The sequence below is a fragment of the Ananas comosus genome, linkage group 25 (genome assembly GCF_001540865.1).
Source record: "Ananas comosus cultivar F153 linkage group 25, ASM154086v1, whole genome shotgun sequence".
Lineage (NCBI taxonomy): Eukaryota > Viridiplantae > Streptophyta > Magnoliopsida > Poales > Bromeliaceae > Ananas > Ananas comosus.
Window position 1 is genome coordinate 2,191,881 of NC_033645.1, and position 24,810 is coordinate 2,216,690.

Consider the following 24,810-nt stretch of genomic DNA (forward strand, 5'->3'; position numbering starts at 1 on the left):
AGTGTAAATTGTATCAGCAATTTTTGAATTTCTCATGACTAAGTTTCTTTGACACTCGGGGCGCCAAGCATATTCTAAAGTATTTTTCTTTTGAATGTTTCATATTTACTGTAGGAGAAAAAAATCATTGTACGTACCTCCACTTAGGCATATATCCATCTTATTATCTCTCGATCGTATCTCGTGAATTAAAGCGATTTTTCAACAATTTTTTTTATAACTTAATGGTTAAAGTTTAACGAGCTGAACACGCAAGTATAACCTGGCTAAAAAGCTTAGGAACTATTACGCTTGAGAAACTCCGTCCTTGTACCCAAATTTTTTATAGTTCGGATCAGATCCAGTTTGGCTCGTCACGAAAAGCATCCAAACCAAAGGCACAAGAAAATTCTGCAGAATCCAGCGGGGCCTAACCTGTGGTCATTGTCTAGAAGCTATATACTATTGTAATTTATTACCCAAAGGAATAGTTAAACTTTTGTTGAAATTTAATTTTTTTTATTTCTAATCCTATATATTATACTAAGTTGAGCTCCCACATTAAGATCTACAAACATATGACCCCTATTAAGCTGTTACACACTATCAGCTATATTGACTTGAGCAGTAGAACGTGCCGGAGACTCTCCTCCATTATTGTATTCTCCTTAGCCACAACCTCCCCCACTTTATTATTAAATAAAGATATACGAAATACAATACAAAACAAGGATATAAATTAATCATATACTCCCCTCACTCTAGAATTTATAGGATCCGTTATGAGCCCGTAGACCGGGGATGTAAAATTTGAAATTTACTCTCTCTTTCTGAGTGTATATATACGCCTTAATTCAATATATATATATATATATATATATATATATATATATATATATAATTAGGCTACTATACTATCTATAATACCGAGCTCCGATACTATAACGTTTGTTTTCGATCTTAAGACGTTCAAATCAACGATCCACACCGTTAAATATGATCTAGAGTATATATGAAGTTCTTAGGAATAAAATTTTAGTTTTTTTCGATATCGTTTACTTAGTAAATAAATTATATCAAAATGGACGGTGGAAATTGAATAATCTTTAAAATTTGAGCATAGGACTTTTAAATTCAAGATCAAGAATGTTAACCTTAATCTATATAGTTTAAAGTATTTTCTATCAAGATTTGAAGGAATTTAGATTCTTCTACACCGTTAAACTCCAAACTCGTCATAATAGCCATTGAAAATTGACAATTTTGAAATAGTTTGATCATAAAATAAACTATGTCGAAAAAATATAAAGTTTTATTTCTATAAACTTTAAATACCCTAGATCAGTTTTAACGGTGTGGATCGTTGATTTGAACGCTCTAAGATCGAAAACCAACACTATAATACCGGAGCTCGATACTATAGATAGTATAGTAGCCTAGCTCTCTCTCTCTCTCTCTCTCTATATATATATATAAAATAAAAAAATCGATCCTCCCTAGCGCAAGTAGCAAAGAGCTTTATGGTTAGTACCCGAGGTTCTTTCAGCTAAATTTTTTTCTAAATGAAATAAATAAGACGGGTAGCATGCAATCTATTTATCAAAAAAAAAAAGTATATAATAAAAAAATTAACTTCTTAATTTTGTACCGGTACCACAAGTAAAACCTCCGGAACTAACTATTATTATATATATATATATATATATATATATATATATATATTCTAAATGAAATAAATGATGCAGGTAACGGAGTTGAGCTAGAATACTCTCAAAAACACCAAGAGGTTGGTGCTTTTGAGTTTTTAACTCTTGGATGGAGAGATGTGAGGTTAAGATGATGGTGGTAGGTGGAATAGTGTTTGATTCAAGAGTTATTAGTATTCTAGGAATAGATCCAATGACTAAAAACTTAATAGCACTAAGGGGATGATACTTCTAAAAGTATTCTAACTCAATTCCAGGTAACGTAATGCCTATCTCTCTCAATATATATATATATATATATATATATATATATATATATTTCCTTTTTCTTTTTCTTATTCTTTCAGATTCCGAGCTCACAAAAGTTTCTTCAAGGACTAGTATATTTTGACTACTGCAAAATTTGCTGGGCCAAACAATGAAGTGTCCTAATAACTCCCCTAGGATTATGAGCAGAGATAGTGGTAGATGGATAGGCCGAGTTGGGTCGAATTTATTTCGGGCCATTTTAGGTCTCAAATTAGTTAAACTTTTATTTTCTTTTGCTTGCTCTTGCGAACTCAATTTGCTAAAATATTAAAGATGTCGATTGAATCTGCAATTTCACATAATAACGAGGCTTACAAAAACTATGATACTGTATTGTCCAAATAATCGATCTGTTAGGATCATATTCTTAAATGCGTATTTAACACACAATGAATTCTATTTTGGTTTTGTTAGGTTTGAGTTATTTTTGGTTTTAGTTAGTTTGAATTTGGATTGTTTCATGTTTCAAAACACTTTGTTTAACACTGCCACAATCTTGGGTTATTTCGAATTGGTTTTTGCTTAGGATCGTCCAAGTTTCGAATTGTTTTGCTGTCGAGTTATTCAATTCTCGAATTATTTAGATACGGATTATTGTGTTTGAAAAATACTATCTCTGTATTATAGCTAGACGTAAATCTCACGTTTTTACAAAATTATAGTTGGATCTCAGTAAAATAAAAGAAAAATTATATGACAAGTAGAGAATTGAAAGTTGTACATATGTAAAATTTATATCTATTCTAAAGGTGTACCGCTAGTTTTGCTCTCGGTGTTTTTGAGCGTGAGAAATTTGGCTCACAATTTTTTTTTGTTTTGGGCACGTACAAAGATTTGGTTGTTGACTTTTTTTTTTTGTATTTTATTATTTTACGTTCGGTAAAAGCAATTTACCTATTTAAGTGACCCACTGGGGCTTTCAAACATCGTACGGCACTTGGGTAGTGTTCGGGGTAGTTGTAGTGCGGGCCATAGCGGTGGGCTTAAACGCCATTGTTACATTAATACAGGCGTTTTAAAAGGCAGTCGAAGCACGCCATTGGAGATCAAGGGAGAGAGAGAGAGAGAGAGAGAGAGAGACCCCTCGAGTCCTCGACCCTTCAACGAACTCAACTCACGGATAGGGCTCCGATCCCACTCGCTCTCGTCTCCTCCCTACTTGGGATCCGCATGCGCCTTGCACCATGAGGAGCTCTGCGGCGGAGCTCGCGATGGCCGCGGCGTCGGCGGCGGCGGTGGCGGCGGAGGAGGAGGAGGAGTTCTACGAGTCGCTGGATCGGATCCTCTCCTCCTCTTGCTCCTCCACCTCCGCCTCCGACGACGAGGCCGAGCACCACCACCACCGCCGCCGCCGCCGCTCCTCCCACCACATCCCTCTGCCGCCGCCCGCCGCCGCCGCCGCCGCGGCGCCCTTCGACGTATGGATCTCCGAGCCCTCCTCCGTCGAGGAGCGCCGCCGCCGCCTCCTCCAGCAGATGGGCCTCGCCGGCGACCCCGCTCTCTCCCGCGATAGGGCCGCCGCCGCCCTGTCGAGCCCCTACGCGGAGGAGCCCTGCGGCCGAGATCGCGAGCCCTCGCCGTCCCCTCCGACGCTTCCCGTGGCGAGGGAGCCGGAGATGTGGAGGTCCGTTTCGTGGGTCGAATCGCCGCCCAATCCCCCGAGCCCCTTCCCCGTCGCCAACGCCGTGGCGCGATCCAGATCCGACGGCTCAGTGGTTCCCGATCTCGTGAGTACGCCTCTTCCCTCCGCCCCAAGTAAGCCGCCTCTCTGCTTTAGATCTCACAACAATGTCGAAAACGACGCCGAGGACGGCGATCGCCACCAGTACCGGATCAAGAACCTTGACGACGGAACTGAGTTCGAGGTAAAGGAGTTCCGCGAGGACGGGATGTGGAACAAGGTCCGGGAGGTCGGCACGGGCCGGCAGCTCACAATGGAGGAGTTCGAGATGTGCGTCGGCCGCTCTCCGATCGTCCAAGAGCTTATGCGGCGGCAGAATGTCGAAGACTCCAGCAGCGGCAGTGGCGGTGGCACCGACCCTGCCGGCGATTCGAAGCCCCGCTCGGTGCCCTCCGGCGGGGGGAGACCTAAGAAGAAGGGTAACAATTGGCTGCGTAGCATCAAGCACATGGCGGGCAATGTGGTGGCCGGCCGGCACCACCACAGTCGCCGCCACAGCCGCAGCGGCGATGAGAAGGACACATCGTCCGAGAAGGGAGGGAGGAGGCTGAGCTCGGCCACCGATGACAGCCTGGACGGCTCGCGCCCTCCACAAAGCGGGCCGGAGAGGATAAGGATCCGGCAGTACGGGAAGTCCTATAAGGATCTCACCGGTGTATTCATGAGCCAGGAGATACAAGCGCATGGCGGGTCAATTTGGAGCATCAAGTTTAGTTTGGACGGGCGATATCTGGCGAGTGCTGGGGATGATTGTGTTATTCATGTGTGGGAGGTTTCCGAGTCGGAGCAGAAAGGGGAGGTGTTGGGGGAATGGGCAGTCGGGGAGAATGGGAGTTGTTATCCTTTCTTGGCTGCAATTGGTAATGGATCGCCGGAAATGGCATTGCCTCCGAGTTGTATTGAGGGTGCCTATGGAGACAAGAAGAGAAGAGCAAAGGTTCCAAGCAGCCGAAAATCTGTTAATTCAGACCATTTGATAGTGCCGGAACACATATTTATGTTTGCGGAAAAGCCTTTTTGCTCTTTCCGGGGCCATGGCGATGATGTTCTCGATCTCTCATGGTCCAAATCTCAGGTTCTTCTTCTTTGACTGTTCAAAAACAATTTAGTAGTCACATTGGCTAAGGCAATTTTGACTCAAATTATCCAAAGCAATATTTGTGTGGAATTAATAGGCTGATTGGCTTCTCAATTAGTGTTAGATAGTTTCTTATGATGTGAGTAGAATCAGAATATTCGCTAGGCTGTTCGGTGTCACAGATGGCTCATATTGTGAGTATGTCCAATATCATGAGTCCATAGTCTTAGATAGCTCATAGCGCCTTGGCCTTTGGGTATGTTAATTTCTATAGTTTTGGTAGGTCATTGGTTCTATGCTTTTTAAAGAAGTTTTTCTTATGAATTGAGGGGAATGGCAGTAGAGATTGCTTATAGGGAGAGATTTGCTTGAACAGAGTGAGTTTTTGACAGCTTGAGGCAGCTTGATATTGAAAGCTCTCCTTCTGATTCTAAATTTCTTACTACTCTTTTCTCATTGTTTCAGTTTCATTCGCTTAGCTAGGTGCTTCCACCAAAAGATTGTGTTTGGTTTCAAAAAATATTTCCAGCCAGCCAACGATAATTCCTTTTCTTTGCAAATACATTGAGCTGGAATTTCTTCCGTCACAGATAGATTAGAAAGCACCAGTTGACTTGTTTGAACAGCCAGGAAGTGTGTCTTGAAAAATTCGGTATAATGGGGGTATGATGCTGATAAAAGAAACCATTGATGAGAGTTCTTTCTATCATGATCACCTTAAACTATATTAAGATTATCTTGATAACCAGAACTAGTGAACCATCTTAGACAATAACTTTGGCAAGCCGTGGCAGTCTGAACCTCCTAAATACACAATAACTAGACCGTTCTATCGTCTACTTTCCAAACAGCTGCAGCTTATGGCTGCAATAACTAGAATGGCAGCCATATAACATGGGAAACATTATCAGAAACTTTTCGCAAATAAGTACAATGTATTATGCAATATCTAGATTTGAACAAGGTTGTACTAGTTCATTTGGAACTGTGAAATAATGGTTTGATACAGCCCTGTTCAAAGAAAGCGAGCTGCTTATGGCATGATCAACAAACAACTTGCAACGTGTTTGATATAGGATATCCCTGTTGAGTTCTCTTCTATATCATTGTTGTAAGACTTAGCTCTGTATTGACTATTCTACTCAGAATAGTTGTTGTAAGATTCTGACACCATAGTGTGGGCGTGAAGCTTAGAAGCTACATTTTCTGATCATGCCTAAAAGGCAAGCCAATACCTCAGATTGAATGTATGAGGTCTGTGCTTGCTTGTTTGGAATACTTTGCACCATCATCAAGGTGCTTGTTGAGTGGAGACTAGAAAGGCACCTTTATTTTCTCAAGATGTCAATATTTACCCTTTCATGATGGTTTTGGTATACCATAAGGAATCTAATCTTAAATTGTTTCATACCAAGAGAGAACTTGAATGTGGAATCATAGAGATGGTATTGCAGTGGACTGTATCACTGCAGGATGGCCACAATCAAATCTCTTGAAAACAGATTGATATTTTGCAGTTCAATACAGCCACCTTTAAAGTAATTTGTCACCAGTTGCAGTAGGTGGCTATATCTAGCTTTCATTCTCACTTTGATAACAACAGAAGTCGCAAGTTTAAAAGGCAAATATTCTCTTTTTTTTTAAATCAGTTCTTTGTGCAATTGAGATGGCCAGATTATTCTTTATCAGCTTTATTGTGTAGAGAAGATGGACTAGAAGACTCAAAAGAAGCCTATAGAAGTTGGTTGCGCCGAATTATTTCTTAGGAAAAACTTCGAAAAGCCTTTCTTTTGTATAGTGCATTTGCAGTTTCCTACCTTGTGATTTAGATTGTGGAATGTGTAATTCTACTTGATTAAATCTTTTTAGTGCTGCAGAATGCTTTGATGCTATTAGTTTGAATCAAAGTAGCAAATTTGAAGCAATGATTTTGCTGAGTTTTTTTTTCGTTTCTTTTTGCGTGTACAGTGTTTGCTTTCATCTTCAATGGACAAAACTGTTAGGCTGTGGCATATATCAAGCAGTACTTGTTTAAAAACATTCACACACAGTGACTACGGTGAGTTTTGTGCTGTAATTGTTTGCCCATGGCTATTCTTCATTTTATCATCATTTAATTGTTACGGTATTTATTAGCTAATTGCAATTCTATTCTTGCCTTGATACAGTGACCTGTATCCAGTTCAACCCTGTAGATGATAGATTTTTTATTAGTGGATCGCTAGATGAAAAGGTCCGTATTTGGAGTATTCCAGATCGTAAAGTTGTTGACTGGAATGATCTTCATGAAATGGTCACTGCTGCTTGTTATACCCCCGATGGAAAGGTTGACTTTTGATTCTCTGGTTGCATTCAAGTGTTCTGGCAACTTTTGAATTTTGCAAACTTTTACAACATTTTTTTTCCCTTGACCTTGATCAAGAATGCATCTTTTTGGTTCTGAAGGGTGCATTGGTGGGTTCACACAAGGGGAGTTGCCACTTGTTTGATACTTCTGGTATGAGTCTCTCTCTCTCTCTCATGACCGGACTTTGTATGTTTATTTGTGTGTCTCTCTCTCTCTCTCTCTCTCATGACCGGACTTTGTATGTTTATTTGCAATTTTCAGATGTAGGTACTATTAAATATTTTTGCCCTTCAGCTATTGGCTATTCCTTTTCTGTTTTATTGGTGTCTTTATCTCACGTGCTTCTTAACTTTATCTGATGTAACTAGAGAACAAGCTACATTACAAGAGTCAATTGAATTTGCGAATCAAGAAAAAGAAGTCCAGCCACAAAAAGATCACAGGCTTCCAGGTAGAGAGTTCACAAGCCACATCTCATTTAAATTAATGTTGTGTTTCTAATCTTTTAGTTCATCTTGGTTCTTTGTATGAATGTTTATTGATTACTTCTATAATACAGTTTGCTCCAGGAAGCTCCTCGGAAGTTCTTATTACTTCTGCAGATTCAAGAATTCGTGTTGTCAATGGTGCTGAACTAGTTCACAAATTCAAAGGTAAAATTTTTACACTTGACAGTTGTATTTCTTCCTTCCTCGGTGACGCATGAATCTTCTTTCTGTAAATATTGACTATTCAAATATTATGAATCTTGTTTTTACTGTTTCTTTTGTCAACATAACGATTTAAAATCTAATACAATTTATTTTTATTTGTTTTCTTAACTCTTCTTTAAAATTGAATTGATGGGTATTTCTTCACTGGGTTTTGTTGTGAATGACCTGGTGCTAGTTCACACAGTGTTTCTGCAAAGGCTCGCCCCATCTTTATTATTGAAAGAAAATGGCGGTGCTGCTTCTTCTATTAAAAAAAAACCTTCATGCCATATCTTATTCAGCAAGATAAAGAAGTAGAGTTACTTGTGGGTCTATCAGAGGGCAAGGCATTAAAGCACAACCCCTGTTTTTTAAACCCTTGTCCCAGGTGGCCTGAATGAAGCATTAAAGCTCAGTTGGCCCATTCACTCTTTAAATGAAATGCTTCACTGTAATTAGTCCCTCTGGGGACGTAAATTGCCATTTCAATGTCAATATTTCACTGGGCCATTACCTATAAATTGCTTGGCGGGGGGCTTGCCTTTTTTATTGAGTTTGGCTACTGGCTAAAAGAGAACTCTGTTATGCGTGACAAGTGGAGTACACTGGATATCTTGATGAAACTTGTGGACTCGACTGTTATTATTACCTTTTTCTTTCTCAGGTTTCCGCAACACGAGTAGCCAAATCTCGGCCTCCCTAGCACCAAATGGAAAGTACGTGATCTGCGCGAGCGAGGACTCCCATGTCTATATCTGGAGATACGACGATAACTCTCAGCCGAGTAAAACCAAAGGTGTTGTTAATGTCACCCACTCTTACGAGCACTTCCACTGCCAGGGCGTGACCGTGGCGGTGACGTGGCCTGGCATCGGCAATGGAGGATTACTTAGAGCTCAGAGCAGCAGCCGGAATGATCCAGGTGGAGCAGCAAAAGCCAACCAAGAGGCGCTTTTGGAAAATAGTGAAAGCCCTTCTGCGACCTGGCCCGAGGAGAAGCTGCTGGCCAACAAATGCGGCGGTCAAAGCTCTCCCGAGCTTTCAGGTGAGGCGGCGGAGATGCAACGGATGTCGGCTTGGGGAATGGTGATTGTGACTGCAGGCCATGGAGGCGGGATCAGAGTGTTCCAGAATTTCGGCTTTCCGGTTCATGTATAAAAAGGGGCAAATACACGGATTCTCTCTGGTTTTTATTAACCTTTTTTTTCCCCCCTTTTTCTGTATAGATGGATTGTTTGGTGAGGATTGTACTATTCTTTGAGTTTTGTTTCATTTCGAGATTTCTTCGAGCAGGGTCGGACTAAAGATCCACACATTGTTTCGGATACGGGAGGTCTCTGTGTAAGTATGATATCGCCGCGGTTAAACCCTTTTTAATCTTTTCTATACTTGGCTTCATTTGCGTAGATGTGGAAGAAAAATTCATTTGTAATGTGGGAGTAAATTTCTACTCGGAGGGCTTTGTGAGTTGCTGATGCTGTCAAAATTCATTTTCCTTCTTTTCACTTGGTGTGATAATTGAAGATTGCGATTTGCCGTCGCAGAACCGCGTTTTGAGTTCCAGAAAATAGATTCTCTGTATAATGAGAGCCGATAAGCATTTTAGCCTGACTTTGAAAATAGCTTTTCAATTTCAATTCAACGGGAATGTGTTTTTCCTTATGAGCCAATATACCATCCAAAATAAATAGGAATGATATGGGTTAGTAGTTGGTAGATAATAATGCACGATAAACAAAACAATATGAGAAAAGACTCTTGTCCAGGATTAATGTGTGTTTGATTCCTCGATAAATCTGAAAAACTATTTTCTAAAAAAGAGAGTAAAATATATATTTTTTATAGTCTTTATTTTTTGGGTAAAAAATTCAGACAATGAAAATGAGGATTTTATGTGAAATCTGGAAAGCACTTTTCCAAAAAAAAAAAAAAAAAAACTACGTTTCCTAAAATCCAAAGTAAAATACTTTTCTTTCCAAACAATTATTTTTAGAAAAACTAAACACTCTTTGCAGCCGGATCACACACTTTCATCTCAAATCTCAAATACATATATTTACCATCAAGTAACATTGAGACTGAAAATCCAACATAGAGTTAAAAAAAAAAAAAAAGAAGTAAAATAATTTTTAGAGTAATGAGCCTTAAAACCCTATCAAGAGGCCATAAGAAAAATGGTGGCCTCCGCAAGAAACTACGCTTACATATCTTTAACTTCAACAAAAAAAAAAACACACGCACACACACTTATGGATAATTTTTATATCATTCTAGTAATTAAGAGGGAAGGACTTAGAAAATTAACGACTAAACTACATAATAATGTAGAAACTAATATAGAAGTTGTTGGTAAGCAGATGCAACATTACTCAATCCATGAACCCTCCACGATCCGGCCGGGAATTGGGCTCGAATTGTGCTCAAGAGTGACTAGATCGGTCATCTCGTCCCAGTAGTCGAATTCGGCGAGGCTCTCCTCATCGAGGCCGCCGATCAAATTGCACGGCGACAAGCCGGAGGTCGACGAAGACGACACGGAGGAGAAAGGATTCGTCATGTCGTCGTAGGCCGAACTCTCGACGACGTTCACCGTCGCCGAAGGCGGAGGGCACGAAAACCATGCAACGTCGCAGTCCAAGGGCGGGAATTGTGTAGGGTGGTGGAGAGGTGCATGGACGGTCGTGTCGAGATCTGCACTTGCAGCACTTGTGTCTTCAGTGGTGTCGGCAGTTGGCGACGATTTTGACGTCCTGCGGCGCTTGCTCTTGCGAAGGCCGCCGACGGGCACGTCACGGAGGACGCCGCCGGCCGTCCAGTGGCGGCGGCAGGCGCGGCAGTAGTGCCGCGGCTGCGACTTGCTGTAGTTGTTGTAGTAGCAGAACTTGGTGTTCGCCGACTCGCACCGCGGGCACCTCAGCGGCACTTCCGATTCACACTTCTTCATAAACACCCAGTTTTTAAAAAGAGCAAATAGTATATTTGAATTAAAATTTTGTTAAATTTGATAATAAAGAATAAGTTTAAATTTTTTGAATTATACGTACTTGTTGTTGTTGTTGTTGGGAGGCCATGACAGTATTGCCGGAAACATGGTTGGAGGAGAGGCCCATCTGAATGGAGGGGAGGGAGACTGCGGAAGAGACCGGCGGCGGCGGCGGCAGCAGCGCGTCGAAGGCGATCGGAAAGAGTCGGCGATGCGCGAGGCGTGATCAGAATAAGAGAGCATGTCGAATTTGGCCGCTGCGAGGGAAAAGAAAACAACACTGGCTTGTGGACACCTTCTATGAGTGTTGATGATGAGCAGAGCTGGTAATTAAAACCTATGTACAAAGAGAAGAGGGGTTGAGAGGGGTGTGTTTAATGTGTATATATAGAGAGCGGGCGCACACCGTATCTAACATAATTAGCTAATTACAAAAATGATTGGTACATGAGATTTTAAATTCGAAATTTTATTACTTCACATTTAGGGTGCGTTTGGTTCGCATTATAAAAAATTATTAGGAATAAAAAATATTCGAGAATCTTTATTCCTATTCATTCTATTACTAAGAATGTGGAATTCCTGTGTTTGGTTCGCACGGTAATATTAATTAGCCATGTTATTTAATATTACAAAAAATATACAATTAATTAATTAATTTATTTATTTAATTTTAAATAATGTTACCAAAAATTTCAACATCTTTTTAGAAAAAAGGGAGAGAGAGTATAAGTTAGAGAGAGAGCATAATTAAAAAAAATAGAAAGAAAAATATAGTCGAAATTATAGAGAGTGAGAGAGTTGAAATTTTAGAAAAAAAGAAAGAGAAAGCTTAGTTTAGAGAGAGAAAAAAAGTTGAATTTTAGAGAGAAAAATAAATTTAGAGAGATGTAAGGTTAAAGTGTAAAGAAAAATAATATTAATTAGCCGGCGGGTAGGAAGAAAAAAATAAATTAGACATATTATAATTATCCCAATCTATTAATATGAGAATACCCACTCTCTCTTAAGGGAATAAGATTAGTACTTTGGGGTGAATCTTATTCTCAAGTGAATCTAATATTACCAACTAGATTACTTAATGCGTTTAGTCAAATATCATTATACTTTTTTATTTTTATTAAATTATTAGAAATTTAAAAAAAATAGCGTGAACCAAATGTACCCTTAAAAGAAAGAAAGTGAACGGGGGTAAGAGACGTGTGGAACCAGGCATAAACTAAACGAGAAAAAGAGAAGTAAAGAAATAAAGAAAAGTAAGATGCGTTTCTTAAGTGTTAAGGCGATCCGCGGCTAAGAAAGCGATGAGAAAGAGAGACTGTGGAAACACGTGCAATTTATTTTATTTTATTTTATTTGTGGTTGTGGTGGAACTGCTGTAAAAATGCATGGTTGAATTTTCGTAAGTTTTTATTATACTAGTACAGTAATGCTAAGTTTATAGTTCAAAATAGTTGAAATTTTTTAACCCTTCATGGATTCTAGGATTGAGCCTACTCTTTTATTAATAATCGGAATGTTATTAACAAGTAATATAAAAAAAAAAGCGCTAAATTGGAAGGCTATTGATTACACCGTTTTTGATATTCAAACATTTCTTTCAATGATCAATGCCGTCAAGTATAATTAAAAAATATTTGAACATTCTTGGCACTTAATTTTATAATTTTATGTTCCTTATTTATTGATCAAGCAGGCTAAAAAATAATAATTTTAATGGTTTATTATTTTTTTTTTTTTACTTTGTAGAATTTTGATAGAATTTTTGTCAATATAAGGATTTAAACATAAAAATTCTATTCCCTACTTTCATCGAGTTATTTAGTTTTGAACATCCATTTTTTTTTTCACAATTTGATAGCCTATCAAAATAATTTTTAAAATTTATAAAACTTAATTTTTATGATATTTAATAACTTAGATTCTATTTAAATTATTTAATGATATTAATCATCAAATCAAATATTTCATCATCAAAAATAATTATACAGTAAAAAAATTTCTATTATTAATAGTTCATTAATAATATGTAGCTTATAATTAAAAAAAAAAAAAAAGAAGAAGGAATAAGGCAATGAACGGATGGGAAGGGATCTGAGTCAGGAAAGGGACGTGATTGGAGTGATCGTACGATGGGCGGTGGAGATTCCGTGCTTTTTTGTCAGATTCTCGGCGACTGTGGGGCCCGCTCGACGTGGCCTTTGACATATAGTCCCAAGAACAGCTGGAGCCTTTCGGTTAAAATTTTTTTTTTTTATTACAGTTATTTTATATAATATATATATATATATTTTTATTAAAATATTTTATATAATATAAATATAAATTAATATTTAATTATTTTATTATAATATTATTTTAATTTTAAATAATTTATAATAAATCTTATATGTTATAATTATTATAAAGTGTATAATTTTTGGGCGGTGATTTTTGTCGCTTGCTTAGGTTAGGTCTAAACTAACACATTGACCTCGGCCGAGTTTTGTCGTTTTCTCCTCTTATTATTAGAGCTATACTTTAACTAAAACTTTTAGTACGGAATCAAAATCATAATCGATATAAGTTGGATTCGAAATTGGAATGACTCATTAACTAATTCTGTTTAGTTAATCACAAATTAGAATAAATTATTTTTATTATTGGTGTTTTGTTCAGATAAATATAAAAAATATAATTAGATCAATATACTATTTTATCTTTATAATATATTAATTTAAATTCAAATTAAAATATTTACATCAAAATTTTGAAATAATGTCAAAATTTTAAATCTATTTTTTTAAAAAAATTAAACTTTAAAGTTGAGTGGATAATTCAAAAATAAAATAAAATTTCGATTTATTCAAATTCAAACTTAAAATTATAATTTAAATTTTAATTTGAATCCATGATTTAATTTAAGTTTTAAATAAAATTTGAATAAAACTTTATATAAATTAAAATTTAATTTAAATTCAAATTCGTAAGTTTGATTTGAAATACTTGATTAAATTTTAATTTTTAATTCAAGTTGAAATTAAAATTAAAAATTAAAAATTTAATTTCTAAATTTAAATTCATATTTTAATTAAAAAAGTTGAAATAATAAGTTTAATCCGAATAAATATCCATTCCGTCCAGATTCAGGGCATGTTTGATTCATCTATTTTAGACTACGAAATCGAAATGGAATTTATTGATTCCGATAGTTGCCGTTTGTTTTATAGGAATCGAATTCCGATTCCTATTCCACTCCAGAATAGGAATGGCCAAATCCATTTATGATCCAATCCGGCTTTGAATCCCGGATTGGGTAATTCCAAAGTAAACTATTTTAAATCCTCTTTCATCAACATCTACTTCCTCTCCCTTCATCACTTTCCTCTCTCTTAATCAAAACTCTCTCTCAAAAATTTTAAATTTTAATTCCAATTTCCTTTCCAATAATGAACCAAATATTTTTGGATGATTCGTCATTCCATTTTTCATTCCAAAGCAATCCAATTTCATTTCTCATTCCTATTCCAATCATGAACCAAACATGCCTTCAACTTCTAATCCCGCCTCCTATAAATGTATGGGGATCAATTTTCTTAGTATTTTATGTGCACAGTCACTCGAAAATTTAAATAAAAAAAGTATGCCATTACCTTAAAAATATAAATTTCTTTAATTTGATATGTATCAGACTAATAATTCGATTTAATTCAAATATATGTTTATATTGTTAAGAATTTATATATAAATAATTTCACACTGGATAATTAATAAGAGAGTAAAAAAATTTATACATATAAATGGATCTAGATCTCATAAGCTTAAAGTTTTAAATTTGAGTAATTTCTTTAGGTATACCCCATCTTTTATATGAGTTTAAAGTGGATCAAAACTCCCCTATATGTGTTATCACACATGTCAATTGTAATAATAAAAAGCAATATTATCTGTACATCTATAATATCGGTGTAAAATTTACACTCTAATTTTCTTGTCCATATTTATTCACTCATCTTATCAATTTTTTTCTTTAAAATTTTAACTAAATCTCAAAAAAAAAAAAATTGTGAATTCTTGGATTCAAAGATATAAGATGCGCATGTTACTAATTGCATTTTTCAATAATAAAACTCTCCTCAACGCATTGAGTTTTGTAGAACAGTGTTTGGAGAGAGAGAGATGCTTTGCAAACAAGAAATTTTTTAATTTTTTTTTAATTAAAAACCGAACCGTTTGATGCGTGAAAGAATGCAAAACAGTTACTAGTGGGCTCGGCCCTAATCCGGGCTCAAGAAATTACTAAAAAAAAAAAGTAAAAAAAAAACTCGGCCTAAATTAGGCCCAGCCTATTAACGCTTATCACAGCCCATAACCCTTTTGGCCCTGTCCATGCACTCCTCTTAACTAGGGATGCTAATTGGTTCGGACACCCGAGTTTTAACGGAATCCGAATCCGAACAGGGTAAATTTAAGATCTATTTCAAAATGAACTAATTTTTATTAATTTAAATTAAAAGTTATCAAATTTATGAGTGATTTCCATCAGATTTAAAACTTTTGATCATTTGCCTAACAAATAAATTAGAACAATTAACAATTTAGCTAAGTTTAAAGAAATTTAAACATAAAAAAAGTTAAAAAGGCTTCAATTGGAAAAGATTTAAGTTGCGAGGGCTACTTAGCAATTCTGTATAGGTTAGGCGTCTCTAAGCAATTTTACCTTTCTCAGTTCCCATTCCCAATCTTCTTCATCACGATCGTCCCCAACCCCATCCTCGCGATCCCCTTCGCACCTCCCTGGCTCTCTCCCCGATCCCTCCCTCGGACCCTTCTAAGAACTCGTGAGGTTGTATTCATGGCGTGGATCTCGTTGATCCCCCTCGCATTGATCTCGCTGTGGGGGTTGTCGCTGTGGAGACTACTGTGTTCGTCTTCGTCTTCGAGATCGGTGTTCCTCTCTAATGGTAAGCTACTAATTGTGCGTTTGATAGGATCTGGTATCGTTTAACTCTTGAGTTCTTAGCTTCGTCTCAATCGAGCGTTGTTCATCGCGCAGGATCGGGAAAGAGGAGAAACGTGCTACTGGTTGTGGCGCATCCCGATGATGAGTCCATGTAAGCTTCCGATTCTTGTAATTTCGATTTCGTAAGAGTTGATTGGGTTGTTTTAATTTAAAATTTAGGGATTATAGTGGAGGAAATTCGAAATGTTACTTACCTTGTAAGTTGATATTAGTAGTTTAAATAGTGATTAGATAATGGTTTTGATGCAACTTGGGATTCATGCTAGTTCTCAGTTCCCAATTAGAATTGGGTGGAGAATTGGATGAATTTTAATCATAAGCTGAATTGTGATCTCCAAATTGTTTTTGTTTGCAAATCAATTTTACTGGGACTTCACTGGAGATAGTTGTTCATTTCTGCAACGTCTGTTCATATTAGCTCTAGAAAGTAAGCATGTTCAAGTTAGATCTCCATTAGCAGCATCTTCTTTGCATACACTCTGAATTTTTATCCTAATTTGATTACAATTTGATTCTTTCTGAACTTGATTGCTAACTGGACAATTTGGTTGCATAATGCAGGTTTTTTGCTCCAACAATTCTCTTCTTGGTCTCAAAAGGGCATAATCTTCACATTCTATGCATGTCATTAGGTACAGTGTATGCTTTATTATTATGTAGATCGAAAAAGCGCCTTCTTAGCAATATTTTGAAGAATAATTGCATATGTTGAACAGTGTTATTTGGACTGCTTATGTGGTTGAAACTTGAAAATGTTGTAGAGACGAGTATAGCTTCTTGTTTCTTCAAATAAATTTGAATTTTAAAATATTCAAAACCAAAGCTGGTTTATCGCAGGCAATGCTGATGGCATGGGAAATATTCGCAAGGAAGAGTTCTACCGTGCATGTGCAGTTCTCAAAGTGGTTATATTGTTATTTGGTGCACAATAGCTTTAATGGATTCTCTTTACCACTTGGAATAATTTCATTGACTACTCTGCAGGTTCCACTTGAACATATCAAAGTTTTAGACCATCCAAATTTGCAGGTCTCTTTTTTGAGCTAAAAGTTTTTAAATTTCATTTACTATTTGAGCACATTACCGAACATCGGTGTTAATGTTTATTTCAGGATGGATTTGATAAAAAATGGGACCATCAATTGTTAGCAGGACTTATTGAAGATCAAATCAAAATGTGGGATATCGACTCAGTAAGATCTACTTAAGTCGAAACCGATAAGGACTCTTTGTATTCTTGATATTTTATATCCCATTCATTGCCTCAACTCTCGGCTGCCTGGCCACCTGCTATCTTTCTTTTGAAAGTTGGGATAATATACTCTTATATCTGTTATATGTTTTCTCCGTTCATTTTATATAATTGTAGTCCCAGGACTCACTTTATACATATATCTCATTTGTCATTATTTGATTTGTTTAAGGTCATTACATTTGATAACTTTGGGGTGTCTGGTCATCCAAACCACCGTGATGTTCATCATGGAATATGGTTAGTTGAGTTACTATTTTAAGCTGTCTAAGGTTTGGAAGCTTTATGCTTTGATTCCTTTGATGTATGATTTGATATAATCATAGGAGCTAAGAAATTTTTCACACTCTAAATCGAAATGTTCTGTTTGTGATATCTGAGTTTTAAGGGTGGTAAATTGTTTCTACACATTACACTTTCTTACCATTTAATCAAAGTCCAGAAACGAAACTTTTCTTTCTTTGATCCTATCTGAGTACTGATTATATTTGCATGATCGTGTAAATTAAAATTAAACATCTGGATCCACATAAGATTGTCATCCTATTTAGTGTAAGCATCTTAAACCACAATAGCTCTGAGATGTAACTGATTAGATATGAACTTAATGATTGTAATTATTCACCAGACCTTAGATAATTCTATCTAATCTGATGGTAATTTGACTAGTGTATTATGAAATACATCCAGCACATCCAGTATTCAGAGCTATGAAATAGTATTTGGTTCAAGGCTAGCAACTATGAACAAGTCGATCATAATACCATGGTAATTATATGCTGTCATATAAGTCAATTATAATAGCAAGGTAAGTATACACGTGGTGTTTGACCATGTCGAACATCATTGCCGGTTAATATGACTGCCCAAGCTGCATGAATTTGTTTGCGTCTTGTTAAATTTAGTGGTGTATGATTTCAGTTACTAATTTGTTAAGCTCGCAATAACTTTAGTTGTGATTTGACTTGTTAACAGTAAGCTCCTACATGGGAATTCACAAAGAAAAATTGAAGCCTGGGAACTTGTATGTTCTTTCCCCCAAATTTGGTGACATTTTTATCATTTTTTACAGAAAGCTTTTATTGCTATCTATGCATTGTATTATTTTATTTAATTAGTACTTTTGCTGGTATGTCCGCCGTATCATGGTTTGATGTATGAATAATATTTCTGGTCTTGGATCACTAGATAATGTGATTAGCTCTTAATATAGTGGCTCTTTAATTTTTCAGTGTTTTAATCGAAGAAAAAAAATAGGCTACACTCGTGTATATAATCTATGTAACTAGTGAATAATGGTGTATTTCTCGCCAATTAAGAAGTTTGCCGTTCTGTTTATTTTAGCCTAATTTAATTTTGTTACCCTATTTATTTTTACATCGATGCTGCATGTTGGTCCAGTGAAGTTTAATGTTCTCCAAAATAATCTTGGATACAAAACAGAATTATAATCAGCCTTGCAAATTTGCTTTCAAATTTGTTTTGGAATTGCGTAACCACTATCTATTTAATGTTTTTTTTTTTTCTGGTGAGTTCCAAGCTTCAACTTGGGTTGAAATAATTTATGTGGCTCAATTTGATTGCTAGAATTCTGTAGCCATTATCTATATCAGTTAATATTTCTTTTTGTGTGTTACTCTTGAACTTTGGCTAGAGCAAATATGCCTGGTAGTTGTTAATATAACAGTGTTTTCCTTGAAAATTCCAGGTGAGTGTTAATATTTTTCGCAAATATAGTGGCCCGGTGGATATCTGGTTATCAACGCTGTTGTCTTTATCATATGACAAGCAACATATCTGTTGCTTGAGAAACAGCAATCCGCGCAGAAGCTATGACGCCATGGCACAACATGAAAGCCAATGGGTCTGGTATGTGTGTCTAATCTTCCATGTGTCGACTGTTTCTGAATACATAGGAAGTTTATATCGCATTTAATTACTCTTCCAAATATATTGGTCAGGAATGTATGATTTTGAGCTTGCAATTTGCCAGATTGTTTTTTCAATATTAAGCGCTATACAAAAAATCAACTGCAAAATTTATTGCCGCTTGCAGGTTCCGGAAGTTGTTCATCTTGTTGTCAAGTTATACATACATCAATATGCTTCGAAAAGTCAAAATCTAGCAATCAAATCGGAAGTTGTTCATTTATCACGAGGGAATCATTTTCCTTTTTCAATTCCTTCATTTTGTAAATACTGAATAACAACTTACCATGATGTGCCCATTTGCCACTGAGGCTAATCGCAAGGGAGTCTTTATTCACCACTTGCGGAGTGTGCAGGACATGTGGTCTTTATGTAGTTAAATTACTCTATTGGTTGTTTGGAGATAGATGTTGAGATGTAGCTTATGCGGTGCGAGGGAGAAAATTGCAGGATTCTAATCTGAATACTTCACATTGTAACAGCCTTGCAGTGTTTCTCATTTTGGTTTCGATATTTTCTTCACTTTGTATTACTGATGGGTTAAATTTGCTACCATAGTTTTGGTTGTATTTTTTTTTTCACTGTTATCTCATTTATATTTGATTTAAATGTGAAGTTATTCTTTTGTCCTTGATGAGATGTTTATTACCTCGTTGCTATTTACAATTACCCGTCACCTCGCACATGCATATATTTCTGGTGAAGAATTTCAAACTTGTTGCACTTCATACTTAGGTCTCTCTTGCTAGTAATTTTGATACTAATAGAGAAACCTAGTGAATCTTTTTTTTTTTTCCTTTTTTTTTTTATGTTTTGCTATTGAATTTGGTCAGATCTAATAAATCTCGCTAAGCATGCCAAAATCAGGCTTATCTTATGACTAATGGAGTTAGCATATTCCTGGAATCAATCTATTCAGGCCATGCGTCATGCATCATGGATGTTTGGTGTTATTCTATTTCAACTGAAAAAGAAAGGGCCAAAAAACAAAATTCAGGAAATAAATTGTAGGTGTGCTCATGCTTAGGCTTCATTTGGGATTACAAGAAGATTGCGTTACATGTAGTAAGAAAGTACGATTGAAAAATACTCTATTTATTTCCGTACGTAATATTACGTTCTGCGTATGTATCGCGATGAGTTGGTTAGGATATATTTTTTATGATTCTATCAGAAAACGCTGAAACATATCTCTATATGTTTTTATTTCAACTTCATTTTATTTAATAGTGTAAGGTAGATATTAATATCAAACTAAGCCTTAGCGCATTTTGAGCTTTTGGATATCCTTTTTCACATTTGAATACAGCAATATGACTTTTATACGTATCTAAAAATCAATTTATTTTCAGTAAAATGATAGTTATCATAATAAAAAATATAAATAATAAGAGACCAATGCACTAACATTTCTTACAAAGATTGTAAATTTTAAAAAAAATCTCGAAAGTATTTTTTAAAATAATCATTTCTTAATTTTAAATGAATTTGCTTCTGATTTAGTAACCATGTTTGCCATTTTTTTTTCATTTATATTTTCAGGAGGTTGCTAAATTGTTGTGCGTTCGATGCCGCGACCCTAAATTGACCCGAACCCCAGGTCTCCAAATACACTGCCTAAAGTATTAGAGTTGCTTGGTTAAATATAATTATAAATATAGTATAGTTGAAGATATATATATAGTTAGAAATATAGTAGTTAAAATTATATGCATCTTGTTTGGTTAGATGTTTATTTAGTTGCATTCAGTTGATAAACTTTTAAAAAAAATATTTTTGTTTAAAAATAATTAAGGAGGTAGTACATATTTTATTTAAAGTTATCTCCTTCTACTGCTGCTGTTGGAGCTGTTAGTTTGAGCTACTGCAGTTGGATATTTTTCTATAATTTTTACTGTAGCAGTTGAAATTAAATATATCAAATCAAACAATACACAGTTACAACCGCTCTGCAACTACATGTAACTACAAACTGACACGTGGTACTATCTCATTGGCTATCATATCACCCCTAACTTTTCGCATGATCGCATCACAATCAATTGGAGCGATGGAGAACGGGCCCAGCAAATCGACCAATCTTATGGCGACACGTAACATCGACCGGAAGTGTGTACCCCGTAACCTCCGAGACAGTGGGATTATTATTCAGAGAAAAGTTTCCCAAAAAATCCAAAATAAGTAAACTTCGATCTCAAGCACGATTCGAATTCACTTTTTCCATTGGTTGAAGCTCTCAACAACTACAGAAAACAAATCTAACCAGCGAATTGAGATCTAGCTTGAGAATTTCCTTCAATGCGTCCCTTTATTAAATAAATATCCGCGAACGTGCTCTTTCGTAGGTGAAAATATATGGAAACGCCCTCAATCATTGCCGATTTTGAAATTGGTCCTTTAACCTCATTTTTCATTCACAATTTTTAATTAACGTCAAAATTTTACTTAATTTGAAGTATTTATTTACTTTTATTAAATTATTTTATTATGTTTTATTTGGTAATAAATGGCTAAAACTAGTATATTTCGCTAAGTTACAAATAAAAGTTATTAAAATTTTAAAACCTCAATGAAGTAAACGTTTTAGGGGGCTAGTTTCAAATTTTTCTATAGTTGAGGGTCGTCTTCTGCATTTTTTGACCTTTTATACTTTTTAACTACCGAAAATTTCAAAAGGGCGACTAAGTCCTTTGTCGTCTCCTTTCTCGGCGCCTTCCTCTTCCGATTCCCACCCCTCCATAGTCTCCTCTCTCTCTCTCTCTCTCTCTCTCTCTCTCTCTCTCTCTCTAGAGCGGAGTTGGAGCGAGAGAGATGGAGACGGTGGATCCGAGGACGATGGGGAACGGGGTCTCGAGGATCGCTGGATTGGGAGGTAAGGGGAAGTATAGAAGAATGGATGCGCCCATCGCAGAAGAAGAAGAAGAGATCGACGAAGGAGGAGGAGGAGCGGGAGCTATGGCGAAGGGGATGCGTACAAGCGAGAGTAGGAGATACGTGTTCGCTTGCGCCGTGTTCGCCTCTCTCAACTCGGTTCTTCTCGGTTATGGTGAGTTCGTGTCGGTTTTTGTAGTAAATTTCGAATTTTTTCGATCAATTTTTAGGGTGTTGTAGATCTGTTTTTGATCGATCTCGTCAACGGGAGAGTGAAATTGTTCAGGAACCCCCTCAGCTATTGGTCATTTTGAAAAGTAGCTTTCTTTTGATCGATACCTCTTCAAACTAACTAATAGTAGAGAAAGTGTTGATCAAAAAAGATAAATTTGGGCCTATATTTTGATACATTTTAAGTTAATTATTCTTTTACTTGCTTCCTATTTCATTCGGTCAACTTCTCCGTATTAGTTGCATATCAATGTTTTTAAAAAAAAGCCTCAAAATTTACTGGAGTTGTTATGCCGGTCGAGATCTGTGTTTTCTCGCTCTTTGTAGCAGGACGTTGCCTGATATTAATATCATAATTAACTTGAAGTTCTAATTTGTAAATCTCGAAAATGTAGTCATTTTCAATCCTTCATTATTGGCAAAATCTGCGAGAATTAGGATAATTTGTAGTTGCTTAGTAAATTTGTTTTTAATCCAATACATCTTCTGTCCATATCGCTTTTGATTAAAAAAAGTTGTCAACTTTTTCGCGAGTTATTTTGCATACTTGGGAGTATATTAATTTCTATGTGCTTGTAGTTTTCGTAAAAAATTGAAACAGAATAAATTTTGTGCTTATTGAACTGCTATGGAACAATGGTAAATATGGGACTGCTAAAATGCATCAGTGAATTACTCTCTTTCTCTCTCAAGGGACGCGCGTGCGCGCACACACAAATATGCATGCATGTATTCAAAATTTTTTCACTTGAACATAAGAACTCCGCTCTATTTCTCATTAAGAACCTCGGCTATGAATTAAGGCAAAAAAAAAAAAAAAAAGCTTATTGAATTTATGCTTAAAAAGCCCATCATGTTTTAATGCAGATGTCGGTGTTATGAGTGGCTGCATTCTTTTCATTCAGCGCGATCTGCACATAACAGAAGTACAACAAGAAGTCTTAGTTGGTATTTTAAGTTTTATTTCTCTTTTGGGTAGCTTAGCTGGAGGAAGAACCGCCGATGCTCTTGGGCGAAAATGGACCATCGGATTAGCTGCCATTGTTTTCCAAATCGGCGCTGCTGTAATGACTTTCGCTCCCTCTTTTCTAGTACTAATGATAGGCAGATTGTTAGCAGGAATCGGAATAGGGTTCGGAGTTATGATCGCCCCAGTATACATTGCGGAGATATCCCCCGCTGTTGCCCGTGGCTCTTTTACTTCTTTTCCTGAGATCTTCATAAATCTTGGTATCCTTCTCGGCTACGTTTCAAATTACGCATTTTCAGGCCTCTCGGAACACATAAATTGGAGAGTTATGCTTGCTGTAGGAATCGTCCCTTCAGTTTTCATTGCCTTTGCGCTGTTCGCGATTCCAGAGTCTCCTAGGTGGCTGGTTATGCAAAAAAGGGTCGAAGAAGCACGAGAAGTGCTTCTGAAGATAAGTGATAATGAGGAAGAAGTTAAATTGAGGCTGGCTGAGATAGAGGAAGCAGCTGGACTTACAAATGCCGAAAAGTATGACGGAAAGAGTGTGTGGAAAGAGATCCTTAGGCCTTCGCCTGTTCTTGGTCGAATGCTAATTACCGGGTTAGGCATTCAGTGCTTCCAACAAATAACAGGTATCGATGCTTCTGTTTATTACAGTCCGACCATATTCAGAGACGCGGGGATTAAATCCGATTCACAGCTTCTTGCCGCAACTGTTGCGGTTGGCTTTACTAAAACTGTTTTCATCTTGGTTGCGATCGTTCTAATTGATAGAGTTGGTAGGAAGCCATTATTGTACATTAGCACGGTCGGCATGACCATCTGTTTGTTTGGATTGAGCCTCTCTCTCACTTTGCTAGAGCACGAATTGGTCTCGAGAGGAGTTGGAATTGGGATTGCGGTACTGGCAGTTTGTGGGAATGTAGCATTCTTCTCAGTTGGTATTGGTCCGATTTGCTGGGTGGTGACTTCGGAAATCTATCCTCTTAAGGTTAGGGCTCAAGCAGCGGGTCTTGGAGCCGTAGGGAATAGGGTTAGCAGCGGCTTAGTTGCAATGTCCTTTTTATCGATATCCCATGCCATTTCCGTGGCGGGAACTTTCTTTATCTTCTCGGTCCTCTCGGCTCTTTCTGTGATATTTGTATACATGTTTGTTCCTGAAACAAAAGGGAAGTCCTTGGAAGAGATTGAGATGTTATTTGGAAACGAAAGGGAATGGCAAGGAGGAGAATTGGAGCTTGGTGATGTGGAGCATCTGGTACAGAAGGAATAACCTGGATTATTGCGGGTTATTTTCCTCTGCGACTCGACAAATTTTTTTCCATGGAGGTGCGAAATTGTTCCATCTCATTAGGATACACCATGGTCAATTTTTTTCGTACTATGAAGCAACCTTACTGCTTGTGTACTCTTTGAGGCCATGAAATATACATAGTTTCATGTGTAACCATCATCTATTCAGGATTTAAGATCCGTGAGAAATACACGCAAATAATTTAAATGAAAAGCTGTTTCATAGCGTGCAAATAACTCTCTAGTTATTTTGTTCCCTGTACTAACACTGCTCGTAGCAACTAATCAGAATGTTTCATTCTTGTCTCTCTTTGTTTATGTGCTTTTTTTGGTTTGAATCAAACCTAGTAATTCCCATGCTTGTTTGCTGTACTACTAATCAAATATGATAAAAACTTGAGCACTATACTAGTTAATTTATGTTTGCGTGGTGCATAATTAATGTTCTACCTTTTAGTGACTTTGATTAGAAAACTTGCTGGAATGG

At 36.7% G+C, this 24,810-nt stretch overlaps 4 protein-coding genes across 5 annotated transcripts; 3 read left to right on the forward strand and 1 right to left on the reverse strand.

Annotated features, from left to right (window-relative positions):
- On the forward strand, positions 3,010-9,242 carry LOC109729013 (WD repeat-containing protein 44-like). The gene is made up of 7 exons (XM_020259617.1): positions 3,010-4,750; positions 6,722-6,812; positions 6,922-7,079; positions 7,199-7,250; positions 7,469-7,551; positions 7,660-7,753; positions 8,457-9,242. The coding sequence occupies exons 1-7, from the start codon at positions 3,179-3,181 to the stop codon at positions 8,948-8,950; spliced, it is 2,544 nt and encodes an 847-aa protein (XP_020115206.1). The 5' UTR covers positions 3,010-3,178; the 3' UTR covers positions 8,951-9,242.
- Positions 9,821-11,142, reverse strand: LOC109729014 (dof zinc finger protein DOF1.1-like). The gene is made up of 2 exons (XM_020259618.1): positions 10,837-11,142; positions 9,821-10,730 (listed from the first exon to the last, which is right to left on the reverse strand). Exons 1-2 carry the CDS (start codon positions 10,900-10,902, stop codon positions 10,158-10,160), a joined length of 639 nt encoding a protein of 212 aa, XP_020115207.1. The 5' UTR covers positions 10,903-11,142; the 3' UTR covers positions 9,821-10,157.
- LOC109703677 (probable N-acetylglucosaminyl-phosphatidylinositol de-N-acetylase) lies at positions 15,472-19,539 on the forward strand. 2 transcript variants are annotated; one of them, XM_020224391.1, is made up of 10 exons: positions 15,472-15,718; positions 15,811-15,868; positions 16,339-16,409; positions 16,615-16,682; positions 16,762-16,806; positions 16,890-16,970; positions 17,202-17,269; positions 18,005-18,053; positions 18,738-18,898; positions 19,086-19,539. In XM_020224391.1, exons 1-10 carry the CDS (start codon positions 15,610-15,612, stop codon positions 19,153-19,155), a joined length of 780 nt encoding a protein of 259 aa, XP_020079980.1. In that variant the 5' UTR covers positions 15,472-15,609; the 3' UTR covers positions 19,156-19,539. The 2 variants fall into 2 exon arrangements, with proteins under 2 accessions (XP_020079980.1, XP_020079981.1); XM_020224392.1 differs by having other exon boundaries at positions 16,615-16,679.
- Positions 21,646-24,537, forward strand: LOC109728946 (probable polyol transporter 4). Its single transcript, XM_020259504.1, has 2 exons — positions 21,646-22,004; positions 22,928-24,537. Exons 1-2 carry the CDS (start codon positions 21,770-21,772, stop codon positions 24,301-24,303), a joined length of 1,611 nt encoding a protein of 536 aa, XP_020115093.1. The 5' UTR covers positions 21,646-21,769; the 3' UTR covers positions 24,304-24,537.

What these genes read in the sequence shown, in the direction of transcription:
- LOC109729013 (XM_020259617.1), top strand. Translation starts at nt 3,179, where the DNA reads ATGAGGAGCTCTGCGGCGGAGCTCGCGATGGCCGCGGCGTCGGCGGCG. An exon ending in CCACTTGTTTGATACTTCTG is followed by an intron (nt 7,251 to 7,468) that starts GTATGAGTCTCT and finishes TGATGTAACTAG; the next exon opens with AGAACAAGCTACATTACAAG. An exon ending in AAAAGATCACAGGCTTCCAG is followed by an intron (nt 7,552 to 7,659) that starts GTAGAGAGTTCA and finishes TCTATAATACAG; the next exon opens with TTTGCTCCAGGAAGCTCCTC.
- LOC109729014 (XM_020259618.1), bottom strand. Translation starts at nt 10,902, where the DNA reads ATGGGCCTCTCCTCCAACCATGTTTCCGGCAATACTGTCATGGCCTCC. An exon ending in CCCAACAACAACAACAACAA is followed by an intron (nt 10,731 to 10,836) that starts GTACGTATAATT and finishes GTGTTTATGAAG; the next exon opens with AAGTGTGAATCGGAAGTGCC.
- LOC109728946 (XM_020259504.1), top strand. Translation starts at nt 21,770, where the DNA reads ATGGAGACGGTGGATCCGAGGACGATGGGGAACGGGGTCTCGAGGATC. An exon ending in CTCGGTTCTTCTCGGTTATG is followed by an intron (nt 22,005 to 22,927) that starts GTGAGTTCGTGT and finishes GTTTTAATGCAG; the next exon opens with ATGTCGGTGTTATGAGTGGC.
- LOC109703677 (XM_020224391.1), top strand. Translation starts at nt 15,610, where the DNA reads ATGGCGTGGATCTCGTTGATCCCCCTCGCATTGATCTCGCTGTGGGGG. An exon ending in CATCCCGATGATGAGTCCAT is followed by an intron (nt 15,869 to 16,338) that starts GTAAGCTTCCGA and finishes TGCATAATGCAG; the next exon opens with GTTTTTTGCTCCAACAATTC. An exon ending in CATTCTATGCATGTCATTAG is followed by an intron (nt 16,410 to 16,614) that starts GTACAGTGTATG and finishes GGTTTATCGCAG; the next exon opens with GCAATGCTGATGGCATGGGA.